The sequence below is a fragment of the Strix aluco genome, chromosome 4, assembly GCF_031877795.1.
Source record: "Strix aluco isolate bStrAlu1 chromosome 4, bStrAlu1.hap1, whole genome shotgun sequence".
Classification (NCBI taxonomy): Eukaryota; Metazoa; Chordata; class Aves; order Strigiformes; family Strigidae; genus Strix; species Strix aluco.
This window is the reverse complement of record NC_133934.1, coordinates 59,372,406-59,389,216: the sequence shown is the minus strand read 5'-3', so window position 1 is coordinate 59,389,216 and position 16,811 is coordinate 59,372,406. Positions and strand designations below refer to the sequence as shown.

General features: G+C 39.0%; 1 protein-coding gene across 1 annotated transcript in view; it reads right to left on the bottom strand.

Moving 5' to 3' along the window:
• Window positions 1-14,996, bottom strand: part of EGF (epidermal growth factor) — a 61,131-nt gene extending 46,135 nt beyond the window's left edge. Inside the window, exons 1-3 of the mRNA XM_074823266.1 lie at window positions 14,370-14,996; window positions 4,903-5,034; window positions 374-573 (exon numbers count right to left, since the gene is read on the bottom strand). Coding sequence (XP_074679367.1) covers window positions 374-573; window positions 4,903-5,034; window positions 14,370-14,496 — 459 coding nt within the window. The 5' untranslated portion in view covers window positions 14,497-14,996. The remainder of the gene's footprint in view (window positions 1-373; window positions 574-4,902; window positions 5,035-14,369) is intronic.
• Window positions 14,997-16,811: the final 1,815 nt, after the last annotated feature.

The following is a 16,811-nucleotide window of genomic DNA, read 5'->3' as shown; positions in this document are numbered from 1 at the left end:
ACATTCTTCTCATACCATTTGTGCCAGTCTGAATTTCAGTAATTTGGAAGTCAAACTTCCATAATGCCAGGGATTAATTTAAAACTGATAGAAACGTTATTGTCTTCAAAGCTTTAGTTTGTCTGTATTTCCTCTCCTTCACTTTTAACTCCCTTTCACTTGATCCACAGAAAATACTAAATGAACTGTGAATGCCAGTAAACAGCCTAGACTCAGGACCATAACTATTATGACAGCAAAAACTATTAAATAAGTCTGAAGTCCTAATCAGTGAACAGGGATGGCAGAATCATACCTAAAGAACAGGTGGTTTCCATAGAAGGTTTTATGCCTATTAACTCAGAGAACTGCAGAGGAGAACTGATTACTTTACCTCTCGTTTTGTGCCATTCAGGTGAATTCTTTGAAGTAGTCGCCTTTCAGAGTCTACCCAATACAATTTCTCTTCTGTATAATGAAAATCCGTAAGTGTTGACTGACCAGTATCAGCCACCAATCTTTCATGATTGGTCCCTTCAGTGTCAATTCTAAAGATGGCATTTCCATGGCTAAAAAGTAGGAATGGTGCAGGGTCTGGTGTGGAGAAAACAAAAAGAAACTATTAATAGATAAGCCTTGCATTTTTGCTACATTAAGTTCTCATCAGTATTATACTAGCCAAAGAGGAAGTTCAGGATCTAACCATCTCTCTCATACTTCAATGATAACTTTCTAGGCATATCATAGAGAACCAATAAGATATAAATGCAATGGTCCTTTCACATTTAATGCTGGAAGTAAGGTCAAAAATCTGAGTCATGAAACTGAGATTGCAGTGGTTGTTACCAGTAATCCCAAATCCTACAGCCTAGTTGGAGGTCAGAAGAACCGTTACATGCATCCCAACAGAGGTTGGAAGAATTATGCTATGGACTCGTCTCCAAGTTGAAAACCTCTTCCAACGATTGTGCTATAGCAAAAATTTATCACAGAGAGGTGGTCTGGACTGTCACTTTAACTACCAAAACAGGGACATTGAAGATCCCCAGACAGGGCAAAGGAAGAAGCTGTGGATGTTCATTGCAATGCAGGGGTGAAGGGAACCAAAAGACCTGTACTTAAAACTCCTATAGCTCAACAGCAACAACTCCTTCCAGACAAAAACTGCATTCATACCGAGTGAAGGGTAAGAGCATATCAGCAACTTAACATAAAATATATTAAAATTAAACGTGTTCCAGTTATGCCCCAAAATCCAGAAATCAAATTAAGGTTGAAAATGATGAGCAACTAGGATGGTCCAAATAGCCTTAATTCAGCCTTAAAACCAGGTGATAAGTATGGAAATACAATTAGTAGGACATAACGGTTGGGGCAGCAGATTACACTACCCTGTTTTTATCAAGTTATTTTTATTTTTTTTATTTTATTGTTATTTTTACGGTATCACCACAGGGCAGGGTTAAGATTGCCCAAGAAACCTTAACTGCGTTTGCAAACTATGATGATTTTCATCTAAGTAATCTGAATATTATGGATGTCTATCAAGTGTGTAGCAGAGGAAAGGAGTTTTTATGTAACCAGTCATGCCTTCATTTTAAAAAGAAATGTAGTTTGGTTTTTTTTGTTTTTAATTTAAAAAAATAAAAATGGGAGATATACAGCCTAGTCTTTAATTTACCACTAAAATAACATTCAAAGAATAAAGCCCATTGTGATGGTAATGATGGGGATTTATAACATTATTGCCTGAAACAACAGATCATGGCATAAAAATAATGCTCTAACCAAGTGACTTTGAAATGTAATTATTGATATAGATCCAACAGAATGACAGCTTTCAAGCCTGTCCAATCACTTGTTGAATTGATCTTCCTGCAATGCAGAAGCAACTCTCCATTTATCAGGGACGGATGTCATCAAAGATACACTATCATCAGTTTTCTTGTACATATACTTTTGAAAATTAAACTGGTGTTATTGACCAGTTTTGCAACCTTTTAAAAAAATATCTTTATTATTAGCATGAAACCTGAGGCTTTAAACTCAACAGACATCAATTCTACAAATTTTAACCAGATGTTCCACCTTCATCATGGTTTCAAGGTTAGTTGATTCAACTCCTTTCACAGCAGAAGAATGAGACCAATTTTGAGTTCTCCAAGCGAAGAAAGTTCTGACAAGACCCCACCCAAGATGTAATTTTCCTCTGTTCACAAGGAAGATGATCAACTCTGTTTCTATACTGACAGACTGGTTTGTATCTCAAGTTTTCAAGCTATCATCGAGTTATAACAGCTGCTTCTAGGATTTTAGTGACTCCCTTTTTCTGCTGCTATTTGCACTGAGCAACCCCATGTGAGAATATTTAAATGATGAAGACTTATTTTATGTAAATGTTAAATGAATGGTGAAGTGTAGCAAGGTGTAGAAAAAATTATCTCAGGAATTTAACAGCTGTACTGCTTGCATTTTTGCCAATTAGTTGACCAAGAGCATTTATATACTTTGGTTTTTGTCCTTTCCACTCTATGGATTTCCTACCAGGCACTCATGAATGAGGGCTGTAAATGAAACAGGGACCGAACAAATCTAACTTTGATAGCAGAGGCACTAGTTAGATTTGGGACTTAATTTTGTCAGGGGTTTAATGAACAGGTAAACAACACCTGCATCGAAGAGCTTTCTGTCTTTAAAACATGAGGGTATTTCACTTGGTGTACCCTCTACAGGAGGGTTTATACCTAACATATGGGTTCCTTATCCATCACAGTAGCTCTTGAACCATCAGTCACTTTCTACTGGTGCTATAAATGCTAGTGATAACATTAAAAAAAGTTGAAGTCCTCCTTTGGCCAACTGTATGAGCTTCAATAAGGCCAAATGCCGGGTGCTGCACTTCGGCCACAACAACCCCCAGCAGCGTTACAGGCTTGGGGAGGAGTGGCTGGAGAGCTGCCAGTCAGAGAGGGACCTGGGGGTGTTGATTGACAGCCGGCTGGACATGAGCCAGCAGTGTGCCCAGGTGGCCAAGAAGGCCAATGGCATCCTGGCCTGTATCAGAAATAGCGTGGCCAGCAGGGACAGGGAAGTGATCTTACCCCTGTACTCGGCACTGGTGAGGCCGCACCTCGATTCCTGTGTTCAGTTTTGGGCCCCTCACTACAAAAAGGACATTGAATTACTCGAGCGTGTCCAGAGAAGGGCAACGAAGCTGGTGAAGGGTCTGGAGCTCATGTTGTACAAGGAGCGGCTGAGGGAACTGGGGGTGTTTAGTCTGGAGAAGAGGAGGCTGAGGGGAGACCTCATCGCCCTCTACAACTACCCTTTCAGTTGCAGAGAACTGGGGATGAGTCTCTTCAACCAAGTAATGAGTGATAAGACAAGAGGGAATGGCCTCAAGTTGCACCAGGGAAGGTTTAGACTGGATATTAGGAAGCATTTCTTTACAGAACGGGTTGTTAGCCGTTGGAATGGGCTGCCAGGGAGGTGGTGGAGTCCCCATCCCTGGAGGTATTTAAGAGTCGGGTTGACATAGCGCTGAGGGATATGGTATAGTTGAGAACGGTCATTGTTAGGTTAATGGTTGGACTGGATGATCTTCAAGGTCTTTTCCAACCTAGACGATTCTGTGATTCTGTGATTCTGTAAATATCAAGGTAGGATTGTTCTTTGAGATGTACCTGTGCACAAATATCACTGTGAGGTAACAGGTTTATTTTCACTTCTCTTCAGTTCAGAAGTGAAGAGTTTACAAAACATTTGATTAAAAGAACTTAAAAATTCTATTTAAGGGGCTAGAGATATTTAGGCAGGACTACAAAAATTCCAGCTTGGGTTTTTGTGAGTCATGTGTGGCAGTCAATAACAATGATTCTAGGAGATGACTGAAGTAATTGTGCTGGTGTCAAATTGGGAGCTACACAGAATACTTTTGGTTATGTTCATGGTCCCAAAGGCTACATGCACAGGGACTCAAGTACATCTCCTACTTCTTGGGTCAGAAACATGCCCTGTCACATCCCTTCTCTGCATTAGCGAGAGTCCCAGGTAAACATTAGTCAGAAAAAGAAAACCTGAGATCCTGGATCAGAAGGAAGCTGTAGCATATCCCAGACAGGAACCAAAACCAGACATTCAGGAAACCAAAGTGGAGAGATGAGAGGGGAGAGGTGAACTTCAGACCACTCCCACCTCATACTCTAGATACAATACAGGGTTAAACCAATCAATAAAAGAAAAATATTTTTTTCTCCCTGGGTAACATCATTTGAGGACAAAATGAAGGTTATTCAAAGGCCACAACTGTGGATATTTTCCCCTTGGAAGGGCTAAAAACTTTTAAAATTTAAATGCATCTTACACATTAAAAAGTCAATTTATACATTCAGGGCAGAGCAAGGGAGAGCAAGAACTCACAGTAACACTCATGTTTATTAAGAAACTGTCAATGGACCAAAACAAAACTAAGGGCTTCCTGCTTATGATGTCACAGCACTGTCCCTAGAACCTAAACACACTGCGAAGACATCAACACCAACTGACTGAAAGAGGCAAAGGTAGCAAAATCTTGTGTACCACTGTGTTTTCCTGGAAGTAGTAAGGATGGGATAAGAGAGTTTACAGTTCTGAGCACACAGAGAGAATACATCTACTAAACAGGAAGTCATTGGTTAGTTTTGTTTGTTTTCATATGTTCATTCATCTTACCACCACCATACTTTCCACTCTTCACCATCACTCTTCTGTGGCACCCACTCTTGGCCTTGCCACTTACCCACACAGTAGAAGAGGCAGTTTTTCCATCAGCGAACCAGAGCACCTGTTCAGTAGGGACCAGCCAGACATGGTTCACTTTGAAAAATAGTGTTAACTAAATCTCTAAAGCTCTTTTTTAGTCATCAAAACAGAAAATGACCTTACCGTTCACATAGCAAGACCGTCTGTCAATATCCAAAGTGTAGCCAGGCAAACAGGAGCAGATGTAGGACCCTGGAACATTGATACATGTTTGGCCACAGGTTCCCAAGCCGCCTTCAAGGCATTCATCGATATCTGAAACATGTTTTTGAATGGGTCAGGAAAATTCAGCTAGCAAAAGCAGCAAAGAGCAAAAAGAATACCTTTGACATAGCTATCTAAGAAATTGGTCACAAAATTTAATATCCCATCATTAAAAAAGGAGAGGAGGATGGCTGTATTGCTTCATGCATTGGTTTCAGAATTATTGTTTCATCCGTTGTCACATGCACAGTGATTTAAAAAAAATTTTTAGGAGACTGTCCAGAGAAATTATCATTCTCCCTAGTGTCTGGGCACTCTGGTCTCTGCCCAAACACAGGGAACAGACTTGTCTCATACTTCGTTTCTGTGATTTGCGTTATCATTTGTTATGCAAATGTTGCCTGCACCTGCTTCCTTCTACCATCATCCCTCTTTCCACAGTAATAATTTTGCCAGCAAATTAACAAACTCTGCAAAACAGCAAACAGACTGCCACAGCACTGAGTTCCACATTGAGCTCATTTTAGTTTGAATCAAATCTCAAAAACACATACAAAACACTAAAAACTCCACTATATTCTGACAGCAACAAGCTCAAGCCAAGGCAACAAGAAAACTAATTAGAAACTGGGCTTTTAACTGGTAGATTAGGCTAGAGCGTTTAGGAATTAAAAGATATTTAATGTATTTATGGTGTTTTATCAGGGCTTGAGGCAGTAACTATTAATTAAGTCCTAAATTAAGGACTTTATTTTTCAAAAAAAAGGTCACCACTAAGGAGCATATTTTACACTAAAGGAGAAAGAAATTAACCCCTTTGGCAGTACCATGGACAATTGTCCCAGAAAATTTAGATAAACTTCAGTTCCTACTGAAAACAAATGCATCTGATAGTAACTTCTCGAGGTGCTTGACATCTGGCAGTACCATATCCGGGTATATTTCTTCCATAACCACTGTGAGAGTAGGTCTAAGGCTTTTTGCCTGCCCATGATCTATTTTCTGTCAGTGGCTTTTGTTCTGGGCTTTACTGACTTTGCACATGCAGGAAAAAGGAAATCAACACAAATTATTTTAAAGAGACACATTTTATTAGGTCACTAAAGAACATTGATTCATAACCAAAACTACATATATGTATTGAGTTATTCCAAAGATAGCTCACAATTTTTTTTTTTTCTTCTGTATTCCTGTTCAAGAATTTAGGGCAACAGAAGAAGACCCTCTCCTTGGATAACTTATCTTAGAGGATCGTTTGAATCAAGTGCAAATTACCACAGTGCTTCAGGCGGTCTGTGACTGTTGGTGAGGATTCCCCTAGTTCAAAGAAGGTCAGAAATAACACCTCATGATAACTACAAGAAACTGCAATTCAACCAACTCACACCAGGACTTTGAAAGAAACTTTCTCTCTCAGTAACCCAGGGAGAGCTAAGCAATCCAATCCATGGGCCTGGGAACCTGTATCCTTTAACTGCTTTAAAAAAATACCTGCACTGGAAGTGTTTAGGGGTTCTGCGTCAAGTATCAAAGTTGTTCAAAAAGAATGTCAATGCTTTACAGTTACCTAGCATGTCTGTACAGATTAGGGAATGTTTCCATATTGTTCAGGGTTATCAATCTGCCCATTTGCATCACCATCAAAGTTCACATGATAAAGCAAATCCCACACATACTGAAAAGCGAGCAATGGCCCTAGCTGAAGAAAGGCTACAGTGGAAGAAAAACTGTCCAATAAAAGACGAATTTGACAATGTATGAAATGTAATCAAAGCACATGCAACTGAATTCTGTTGAACAGATTATTAAAGTAAAGCAGAAGCATTTTCAGTAACATAATTCCATAAAGCACTCTAATTCTAACCCACAATCTTCTTCAAACAATCAGCTTTCAGGAGCATGTTTTCCCACACATACTAGGGATGTACATGCCATTCTCCACAGCATTAAAGGAGTAACTCCTCCAAATCCCCTCTAGAAAGGTTTGACTGGCTTAGAAGTTTAATGGGCTACAGAAACCATGAGCTCCAGGTTGCAATTTAAAACTAGCTACTCCTGGCTACTGTTGCCTGGATGTCATTAAAACTAAAGGGATCTTTGATATCCCATTCAGGAGGGCTTTGGTGACCTCAGCTCATTGTCACAGCAGCTGTCAGTGCTAGCAGAGACATCAATGAGTCTGCAGGCATGAACACTGTATCTCTCCTTGATGCACTGGTTTTCAAATGAAGTAACTGTCTGACTAAACTGGACAGTTAATCTGATCTAGTCACCAGTACAAAAGCAGATGCAAGACTTGATAAAGGTTATAGTGTAGTTGATATTAGTAGATACACTTTTATGACAATAGTGGTTTGTTAAATAAACAAGATGTTATTTCACTGAGGAAACCACAAGTATGTGATAAAGGCAACTGTGTAGTTGTAAGATTGCTAAAGACAGAGGTCGTTTGACTAAGCAATGTGATACACTGATAAAAGAACTATTATTCAATCACAATGAAGAGCACATTAAATAAGAATATGAAAGATAGGCCTGACCTACAGATGGTATCTGAAAGACTGCTTACTCTGAAAAGGATTTGTGTTCATACTGGACAGAAAGTTGACCTCTTAACATGTTACAGGGCAAGAAAATTCAAATCACAACACATATGAATGACAGTGCAGAAATAATTTCATTTCTGTATGTGGCAGTGGTCAAACTATATTAGCATGCTGCTTGTATTTCTCAGATATAAGTTGTTAAAGGATTCTGAAAAATTAGAAAGTGTATATAACAAGGATAAAAGCCTGATTTAAGGATAAAGAAGAGTGCCTTTCTGTGAGACACTTAAAGAGCTCAGTCTCCTTACATTATCAGAAAGAAGCTTGAGAGAGGATTGATCACAGTATATAAATATCTTCACAAAGAAAAAGTACCAGATTTTCTAAAGGACACTATAATCTTTTAAAGGAAAGATTTGGCAAGGACTGATGGCTGAGAACTGAAGCCAGGGAAATCAAATTTAGATATTAAATTTACATTTTAAGAGGAGGTGTGATTCTCTAAGGGAACTAGCTACCAAGAAAACTGTGAAGATGTGAAAAAACATCAGTGGATATTCTCAATTCAAGATCAGACTGGAAAGACATGCTTTAACCAAGCACAGTTTACTGAGCTATGTACCAAGGTAACTGGACAATGACCTGTTATTTACAGGATGGATTTTCCAGCTTTATATGAGTGTACAAAACTGACTCTCTAAGAAAGAGCACACTGATTGATCAGGCTACAAGAATTTACACTGCCTCCCCAGTAATTGCACTTGAAGAGAGGATTTCAGGGTTATCAATCTGCCCATTTGCATCACCATCAAAGTTCACATGATAAAGCAAATCCCACACATACTGAAAAGCGAGCAATGGCCCTAGCTGAAGAAAGGCTACAGTGGAAGAAAAACTGCCCAATAAAAGACGAAGGGCACAGCGATGCAGACGTCTCAGCCACCAGAGAATGCCCCTTCCAGCAGTAAACAGGAAGCGCCAACAGACACAGCGGTATTGTAAAACGCCGCAGCGCTGTGAACATTCAGCTTTTACAGCGCTAACAATGGAATAGGGTCCTATGCTTAACATGCTCTCTTCTTTGCTCAAAGTACAAAACAAAGGCTGTTTCTTAAGGTTTAGGAGAACTCGATCATAAAGCCATCCATCAGGTGTAACTTGCAGTGCCTTCACCTGCACTCTTAGTGCTAAAGCAAAGCACGGATTTGCATCCTGGTGTAGCTGTTTTACGTGTCCTGGCAACGACATCCCCCAGTGGGAACTTTACCCTGTGAAAGAAATCAGCTTAGTGAACACAAAAGCTGTCTGCAGTGCCCTGACAGCCAGCCCTGAAAGGAAGAATGAGGTTCTGCTCAGTTCTCAAAGGCTTCTTTATGCAAAAAATGCTTTGAGAATCAGCAAAAACGATGAATCATGTCATCATGATGTTGGCAGCTCTCAATGACTTTGCATACAAATATGCTACTTTATTGAGAGTCTTGAGAAGTGCTCTGACTGCAGAAGGTGAAGCATTAGTATGCCTGGCAGGGATACAGAGAAACTACAGTGAGCCAGAACTTGTGTTTCATTATGGCCCCAAATACATACATTATACACATAAAATATACATGTGCAGATAGATACACACACTCAAATAACCTCACTCAAATTTGTTTCCTGTGGAGCTGGACTGGGGATTAATTCAATCCGCTATATCTAGCCACCACCTTGTTGAAAAAAATCTTTTCAACAAGGTTGAACATAAAATTTCATCTGGGTTACAAAGAAAGATGCCCATCCCTTTTATCTATTTTGTTAAAAGCATACAGCTAAAAGAACAGAAGATAGCCAGAAATGGAAAAAGATGCTCCATCTATCAGTAGCTCATAATAAAATAGATGAGGCATAGCTCAGTATCTTCTCTCTCTAATTTTACATGAGGTTTAAAGTACAACCTGATCACTCACAATTTTTGAGAGGATAGAGACTGTGAAGTGCTCAAATACTATCGTAAGAAATACAATGTGAATACAATAAGGTGATTATCAACTCCTGGACTCTTCCAGTCCAGAGCCACAGAGGTGATCATATCACAGATATGACAGCAAGAGCAATCATATGATTTAATCAAGTATAAAGTAGAAACAAATTTAAAATTGAAATAAAATTCAGAAAACACTTGTAGACTTCTTGAAGAGAAATGGCAAAAAAGATCTCAAAGGACTACAATATTTTTAATTTTCTACCTTTCTGGACTCAGGTCTCAAGGATTTGGGCACTAGAATGGAAAAAATATATTTTGGGTTTGTCTTTGAAATAAATTCCATGTGTAAATTAGTAACTACAAAATGGATCTCTACTTCCCGGATTATGCAACTTTCAACACACTGTTATTGGCTTGCCTTTCAAAGGTGAAGTTCATGAGGCTATCATCTGGCCCTCTTTGAAAGGCATCAACAAATACCATCATCCAGCTCCCTTTAAAATCAAGTTTCAAATTAGATGCTAGAAAGTAGTCAGTTTTGTTAAAAACAGAACACGAAATTAATATCTGCTATTTTCCACTGAGCAAAACAATTATGAGTCTTGCTGTATTAGTCATTGGTCCTGGAATCTGCCCCTTAGCCCTCTTCAGGATTAAGCTTCATGTGATATGTGACGACATTTCTGTCATTTCTTGCGACATATTCGCCTCCTTCCTATTTTGATGTAAGTTTTTACAGCTAAAGATAGTATTTGTCCACATTCAGCTGGATCCAATTTCCAGAGAACTCAACGGGAATCCTCATAAATTGGTCTGTGGATTCAGATCCATGTTTAAGAATTCCTGACTACTATTTGGCAACAATATTTTCAAGTATCTTTCCCCAAGGAAGTATAATATAAAGGGAGCTAGCTGGAAGACAGCTACTGAAAACAAGGAAACAAACATGTCTCAACTGCAGCTCTTCTGAAATACAGAGGGATACAGTGGGGTCTCAACGGGTTTATCCCTATGTCATGACACAGGTAGACAACACAGTTCCCCATTTCATTGGCTCTTACTGCTCCATATGTGATGCTTGCAAAGAAAGGATAGCTGTGAATTAGCAAGGTTTAGACATTTTCTATTTCTCAGAATAAAACATAAGAAGTATTAACAGTGTGTCTTCAGAAGGCTGCATGGAGCAAAGTGAAGCCAGGATTTAGCTAATTAAGGTGAATTTAAAGATGTAGTACAAAGAGGAATAACTTAAAATTCCACATCAGCAGTGCTCCATGGCAGGAGAGTGGTGAACAGTAAGAAAGAAAGGAGAAAAGCTTGAGATACAGGAAGAAGCATCTGACTAAAAGAGCTGACCTAGATAGCCACAGTTGTCACCTTCAATTGCAGGCTGTAGCTCTGTAGGAATGTGCAGCATGCTAGCCCTGAAGAAGTGACAAGGTCTGATCAGTAAATGTCAAAAGTTAGTAGAGATGTGCAGAATTTAAGAACCTACGATTAAGTAAAACTTCAATAATACGGGTTGTGTTTTGCCTTCTTCAAAAACCTTTCTACAATAGTTCAGGTTTTTTAAAATAACTATCTTCCTTCACTTTTCAAACTTACAAAGTAAGTATTAAAAGTCAGCCCTGAAGACAAAGTACACCTCCAGTCTTGCAGAATTCAGAACATAATATATTTACCTAAGGCAGCCCAAGACTATCAGGCACTAGTATCTAGTCTAAAATTGATAATGCAAGGGGCTGCTCTAGAGGCTTGTTCAGAGAAACAGTGTTATGTGAGAAACTTTTTGGTCTCAAGTGGGGAAAGCATCTATACACTACAAGAGAATAAAAAATAGCATGGTTAAAGCAGTACTTCAGGAGGGCACAGACAACTGATTTCAACAAGCATAAGGTCCATCCCCTGGTGTACCATGTATGCTTACATGGTCAAATATGTTAGAAATTAAAGCTCTCTCAGGACAAACTATGCACATGTTCCTACCTTGTAGGAATAATAACTCCTGTGTAGCCCAGACCATTTTGCTTTAGAGGTAGAAGGTTCTATGTTTTCACTGGAATCTAAGAAAGATGAGTTATTTAAAGGTAACTGGGTCCCCAGTCTTGACATCAGCTTAAAATAAATTATTAAATCTAGATTGTAATGTCAAAAATTGCAGAAATGCTTGCAATTCTACCATAACTTGCCATAAATTGGTATGTTCCTTCACCAGACTAGTCTTGTTCTAACCTCATGATCTGTTCTCCCGTACTTTCTGTCTTATAAACCTTGCTGTTGTGGGACATACAGCCCCTCTGAAAGGCCTCTCCTCTCTTGGCATACCAAGTCAGGATTCAAATAATCTCTCTTAAAATAACTATATAAAATTATGTGAGACATTTAGGGTTAGATTTCATTAACCTTCCACAGGATGAGAAGGTCTTTGATCTTTGAATATCCCCAGAAATAAAAGGAACTAATTAAGAAGTGAGCTATTTAGCAATGTAAGAAGAGCACGACCTAGACCTTCATCTGTAGTGGAAGTAAGAAAAGCCTACACACTTTCCAGTACGTGTCACTTGTAAGAGTCTCCTAACAGAGTGCAGACACCTTCTCAATTCAGGGTAGTCCTTATGGCTGGCAGGATGCCACCACAGTCACAGATGATAAAGAACATTTTATAATTGGTATATTTATTACGGCTCACCAAGAATGGTCACCAAGCCACAGTTCAGCTTGCTGTCATTGTTCACAGTTCAGTGGTATGAGTCACGTCTCCCACTCACCACTTTTATCCCCACTATTACCTTCAAAGCCTGCCTCCAGCTTCCTACCACTTGCTTCCACTGCACACTCTATCTTGCATAATTAATGAACTAGAATATCATAAATCCAGTCTTCTGGTCAGAACATGACTTGTATATCCAGCACAGAGGAAAGAACAGAGGAAATCCGTTCCACTAAAGCATCCTTGAGTCTTACATTTCATGTCAGAATTTCACCTTTCCTTAGTCCCCTGTAATCCAGTGGTCTCTAATTAAAAAGATATCCTAGCTCATCTCATTTTTCATTTATTCTATGTTACATGGAATTGCTCAGAGTATGTCATAGTAACATTAGCTCTTACGCAAAAGACTTATTCTATTACTATTTCTTGCAGAGTTTGCTGAGCCACCGGTTATTCTGTTTTGGTGCTTCACTCAGAGTCCCCTCCATTCATAGAGCAGCTGAATGTACCTACTTTTCAACAGAAAAGACATAACACATGGCAGGTTATATCTCCATTAGTAGAAGAGAGATGTACATCAATATCTGAAATATATCAACTGAAATAAAAAGTATATCTTTGCAGCCTTTTGAATGTCAATATTTAGAGAGCTTTTTGACTCATTAAACAATAGCCAAGCCATTCCTTTCATGTCAGTAGGATTCTCCTGTCATATGTGAGCTTTTAATTGGGTAACCCAGTAATGCAGAAGTCATAACTCATGTACATCCTAATTAGCTTGTGGAAGCGACATACATATTAGCAAATAGCACAGACCTATAGGAGAGGCTGTGTAAAGTGCAATAGCTGCTGAGGAGATGACATACACACTGCATATACATCAGGTTGAGGTTACAGAGAACCAGGTCTAGTCTGGTCCCATGGACTGAATGGCCATCAACAGTGGAAAGGATAGATGCTTTCCTATGGGAACAGCGTCTGGTTTAGGTTGGCCTAAAGGGAGTCCAGTTTGTGCACTTTGAGAGTGCTCTGCAATGTGAAGTATGGAGATTCATTTCAGAAGTATGCTTCTCATTTGAATTCAAGCATCAGTGTGGAAGCCCCCTAGGTGTGTTTGGCTCTCAGATAAACCTTCAGACAGGTTTATCATTTGTACACAAAAAATGCCTAGCTCCTCCTCTCTCAATACAAGAGCGTTTAACATGCATACTTCTATTTTCTGCTTACAAGATGGTATTTCTTGGCAGAATGCACAGAGGAGGCACCTGCTATTAAATCACTGGAATCATGTCAAGAACTGAGTAAGAGCCTCTGAAGCACAAGCAATCTAAGGCAAAAGCATTAATTCCAAGTATTAGGTCTGCTTGCTTGAATCCTTACAGAGTATTTCCTCATCTCCTTACTGCAAAGACCACAAATTCACTGGCTCTGGCTTCCTAAAAAAAAAAAAAAGAAGGACTTCAAGGTAGCAGGGTAGGGAGAAGGGTTCTGTCATTCTTTGTCTTATACTTTGTAAAGAATAGGAACCTGCATTTTACATGTCCCCAATCACTGTAGGTGATTATACTAGTATTAGTGTCATACATTTCACCCAGACTTTAGTAGTACAGTACCAAGCACACCTGCGATTCATGTATTGTATGAGACGTATTATGAAATATAAGCATGCATATCTACATGCACCAATAAACATAGAAAGAGTAGTTTTTAAAGTTATCTAGCCCACATCTAAGTATAATACTAATACATAATCGTTAAAATACTCTTTCTAGATGTTATAGAAATACAAAAATACACCTATATACAAATTTTACATATATAGAACTATGAATATGTGCATGCACATGTATTGAAAATACAGAGATGTTAAAGCTATGGCAAGGAATTTTGGTAACTAAGAAACAATTCAGATCTCTTAATGATCATATAAAAGTTTATCTTGCTTTCTAATTGTTGATTTGACAGACAAGAGACTGATTTCTGAAAAACAAACTAAATAAAATGAGTTCTGTTCATTATGAGAAGCAAAAGATATCGAGAAGCAGATTTATCAATTCTAGTAGTACAACACACAAGCAATACGTAAAAAACCTCTTTGAAAATCATAAAGCTCAATTAAGAGAATAAAAATGCAGTTTTCTTAATCTGTGAATGGTCAGCAACTTACCTATACAAGCAGAGTTTTCAGTCTTTAATCTGTATCCATTAGGACAGTTCCAGTGCTGCAGAGCTGAGAGGCTGACAAAGCCACTTTTAAAAACCACAGTCGAAAAAGCAACAAAGAAGAGAAACATAATCTTGAGGGTTTTTTGAACTGTCACTAGAGAAAAACTAGCTTGTATTCAGTCATATCCAGGACAGATGAGCATGTGTAATCCCAAAAGGTTTCTGCAATCTCCCACTTTACACTCAGACATCTTATCACAATACCAAGTTTTATCTTTGCCTTGCTTTTCTTGTCACTTTAGCCCTTACTGTGTCTAACTACAACCTTGAAGAAATTCTTGGGAGATTTCTTCCCCACACACGTCGTTTTTTCTCTCTTTCGTTTCTTTCTTTTTTTTTTTTTTTTTCTTTTTTGGAAGCCAAGTATGAAATGCCTGACACTCTTGCCACAAATTTAACACAGCTTAAAAGCAATGCTCGCAAGGATCACTGCAAATTTCCTCACAACAAGCAAAGCTGCTGTTTAAATCTTAAAAGTAGCAAATTTGGAAAACTGTTCACCACAGCCGTCAGTGGAGTACAGGGAGCGAGATCTCCAGGTACCGTCCTTCTCCAAAATGCAGTTGCTTTTTACATACAAACTTGGACGGACTCCTCTTTTCTTTTTAAAGCTCTGCTTGCCCCACCTCTTCTCTTTTTAGTACCACTTGAGTGAACCCTGTGTTTGCAAATAGTAATGTGGTCAGTTCCTTACTACAGGGAACTGAGCCAGAATGTAGATACCCAGCCACCCGTAATAAATACAGTCTATTTAGAAAAGCAGCCTCTCCTGCTTGAGAAGTACCTGTGGCATGCCAGCTAAGTTTTATTTCTCAGAGATTGTAGGCAGGTTTATACCATGCTTGTTCAATCATGATTAGTGGCATTCATTTTAATATTTTATATTCAATATTTAATATTGAAACAAACTTTGTCATCAAAACATTTCGTGCAAAAAGGGGGAAAAAAATCCCTCTGGCTTCTCCAATGTATTTCAACTGGAAATACAAATTGGCTTAAGGTAAAGTTCAGATCTAGGGTATCTAATTCTGATTTCAAAGTTGCAACCATCTCTCTCAGGTCTGAATTTGGCCCTTCTGCACTTCCAGGAAAATACCTGCTGTCAGAAACCAAGGCAACGTGTTCTGAGTCTGCATCTCACACACATGTTGCAGTCATTTATATGCACACATCAGTGCTGTAAGAGGCTACTGTTGTGATGCAGTGCTCTTTTATACCTGTTTTGCTGAGGTATATAAACTAGAGAAATTCCAAGTGCATTAAGCTCATAATTCTTCCAGTATTGAAAAAAATCTCTTTTTTCCCTGTCCTTTGGCCCAGACCAGGAAAGCTCTAGAGCACAAGCATAACTGATTTGCTGAGTTTTGAATGTGCTGAGATTTAAGCAGGTGTTCAAATGGTTGACCGTGCCAGGCTTTGTTGAGCTAACTTCTGTGAGGCATTCTGGTTCTGTTGCTTTTTTCTTTCCTTCTTTTTTTTTTTTTCCATTTTTTCAGTGTTGTGCTAGAATAAAGAGTAATACAACAGCTGGATACAGCAGCATCATCAGACAGTAACCTACAGCTGTACAAGCTCTGTCTCTGGGAATTTCCCCCCCATATTCGTCTGAATCGATAAAGAGTCCAGACTTGCACTGTCAGAAAATAAGAAGCATGAAACCTGATTATAAATCGGGACACTTTCCATTAAAAGCAACTGTTTCATGATGATTCTGCCTGTGTGTAGGCACATTCTGCTCTCTCAATCTTCACTGCTACAGCTAATGTAACTAATTAAATCTGGACTGACAAATGGCAGACACATTTCCATATACTCTGTTCAGAATCGAGTCTCTATTCTGCATGCTATAAAATACAATAACAGTAATGTAAATTATGCAGGGCCAGACTCATGCCAAACAGCATTTGCTTCTCCAAATAGTCCCCTGGAATACAAAAGGGCAACCAATGTGAAAGCACACTATGATGCCATCCCATCTAGGATTACAGGATCCTGCCCAGGAACTGTGGTATGTTCCACGTGAACCTCTTTTACTAATTCTGCAGCCATCAGTTCCTCCTCACACAATTTTCTTCAGTGTTCAAGCCAGGAGCATGCAACCTAACCAGCTGAAAAGGAATGTGTCACTTCTTTGTGAGCAACTGCCAGCAGTGTTTGCTAGACCGTGAGGGTGGCCGTCCCAGCACAGCCCTGACCTCTTCCAGGGCAGACTCAGACAAACTCACTGAAGGAGACAAAATGAATAAGCTCTCCCTTTTCTATTAAAACCAAGAAGCAATTTCTGGCTTAGTCCCAATCTTTTAGTCTCTCATTTACACATGCATTGTTCAAGCGTGTTTCCACAAAGCAAACTATTGTGCTCACCTACAGGTATTAAGTACAG